General features: G+C 52.5%; 1 protein-coding gene across 1 annotated transcript in view; it reads right to left on the bottom strand.

Annotated features, from left to right (window-relative positions):
- The window catches only part of LOC123521323 (collagen alpha-1(I) chain-like), an 88,166-nt gene extending 86,606 nt beyond the window's left edge, over positions 1 to 1,560 (bottom strand). The window contains exon 1 of the mRNA XM_045286933.1: positions 1,553 to 1,560. Coding sequence (XP_045142868.1) covers positions 1,553 to 1,560 — 8 coding nt within the window. The remainder of the gene's footprint in view (positions 1 to 1,552) is intronic.
- Positions 1,561 to 2,116: the final 556 nt, after the last annotated feature.

Genomic DNA, 2,116 nt, shown 5'->3' with positions numbered 1-2,116 from the left:
CAAAGGGACCAATAATCAACCCCGGGACAAATGGAGAACAGACGGAAGTTGTCAAAGATCTCCCTTGGCTTGGGTTCACAGTCCTGGCTCGTGGAAACAGCAGTCGAGAGATCAAAGCAATGCCTTGCGCACGAGACCCCCATAAAGTTCCGGAGAGCAGGAAAGTCCCTTTGAGGACTTGGGGTGCCTGACCCAGACCCCGGTATTTTCATCGGCTCTTCTGCATGCGGAAGTTGGCTACTGAAGAAGGAAGACCGTGGATGAAGAGTGGATACATGTGGGTGATGCTGCCGGGAAGGGTACAGAAAGTCCCGGGGACTGCCGGGAGAAGAGTACATCTCTTCTGGGAAGAAGTATGGCCAGGAGCCCCTGGAAGCAAGAATGGTCATGTCCTCAGGAGGGACAGTCCGGAGAAAAGGCCATCGTGCTTGGCCAAGCAGAGGGGCAGCAACACCACAGCAATGGCTGTGAGGGGAGGGCAGGCTGGAGGTGCCTCACTCTGTGGGTCACGGCCTCCGGTGAGTCAGAACTGCCTCCACACACCTCCCCCCCCCTCCCTCGGAGGCCCCCAAAGATGCCTGCTGGGAAGAGCAGGGGCCAGTCAAACCACGAACACTTTCCAAAACTCATTGGTACAAGTCCGCCTCCAGGGAGGGTAGGGCCTCTGTGAGTCTCTTGCCTTCGCCGACCCTCAGTGCTTTCCCCTGTGAAGGGGGCAGTGAATGAGGGGGAGCAAGGAGAAGGCTGGATAGCGCCTGCCCACTGGGAAGCCCTGGCCCTCTCCCCAGGAGGGGCCCTGCTCCTAAGAGTGGACTTGGATACCATGCTTTGGTTTATTTGATGCATCCACTGCAGTGAAGGTTAACACGCCCCCGGCCCAGCTCTCCCAGTGGCACGAGATCCGGCTCCTGATGCACTTGGCCTCAGAGGACCCACGCAGGAATCACGCTTGTTGGTGTCAAGTGCTGTCCGGTCGGTTCCGAGTCCCAGCGAGGCTGTGCACAACAGAACAGAACGCTGCCCGGTCCAGCACCGCCCTCACAAATGTTCTATGTGAGCCCGTGAATGCAGCCACCATGTCCATCCATCTTGTCCGGAGTCTACCTCCTTCTTCCTGCCCCTCGACTTTACGAAGCACGGTGTCCTTCTCCAAGGACTGGCCTCTCCTGACAACACTCCCAAAGCCAAAGTCTCGTCGTCCTTGCCTCTAAGGAAAATCCTGGCTGTACTTCTTCCAAGGCAGATTGGATTTATTTGGTTGTCCACACTCTCATTTTCATCTAGCCAATGTTAGCTCACAGTGCCCCCTGTGGGTTTCTGAGACTGTAACTGCTTACGGGTGGAGCAAGCCCAGTCTTTCTCCTGTGGAGCTGTTGGTGGTTTTGAACTGCCGACCAAGCAGATTGCAGCCCGGCGTGTAACCACCCCACCACCAGGTGGCAGTCCTTTAGGCAGTCCCTGGTACTATCAATATTCTTTGCCAGTACTATAACTCAAATGCACCATTCTTCTTAGGTCTTCCTTATTCAATATCCAATTTTCACACACATACGAGGCCATTGCGAATGCCACGGTCAGGCCCACTATTAGTCCTCAAAGTCACCTCTTCACTTTTCAACGCTTGAAAGAGGTCTTGTGCAGCAGATTTGTCCAATGAAACACATCATTTGACCACCTCAGCATTGCTTTCCCAAGCATCGACTGTGGATCCAAGCAAGACAAAATCCTTGAAACGTCAACCTTTTTTCCATTTATCATGATGTGGCCCACGGATCCAGTTATAAGGATTTTGGTTTTTTCCACACTGAAGGCTACCATCCTTGACCTTCATCCGCAAGTGCTTCAAGTTCTTGTACATTGCAGGTTGTTAATCGGCTGTTCTCCAATTCTGATGCTTCCTTCTTCTTCCTGTGATCCAGCTTCTCTGATTATTTGCTCAGCAGACAGATTGGACAAGTGTGGTGAGAGGATGCAACCCCTATGCACACCTTTTCTGATTTTAAAACATACATTATGTCCTTGTTCTGTGCCCACAACTGCATGCTAATGCATGTACAGGTTCCACATCAGCACAATGAAGTGTTCTGGAATTCCCATTCTTCTCAACATTGTCCAT

Source organism: Echinops telfairi, unplaced genomic scaffold, assembly GCF_000313985.2.
Source record: "Echinops telfairi isolate 266 unplaced genomic scaffold, ASM31398v2 ScPeMD7_1;HRSCAF=3_0, whole genome shotgun sequence".
Taxonomy (NCBI): domain Eukaryota; kingdom Metazoa; phylum Chordata; class Mammalia; order Afrosoricida; family Tenrecidae; genus Echinops; species Echinops telfairi.
This window is presented reverse-complemented; position numbering and strand designations above follow the sequence as displayed.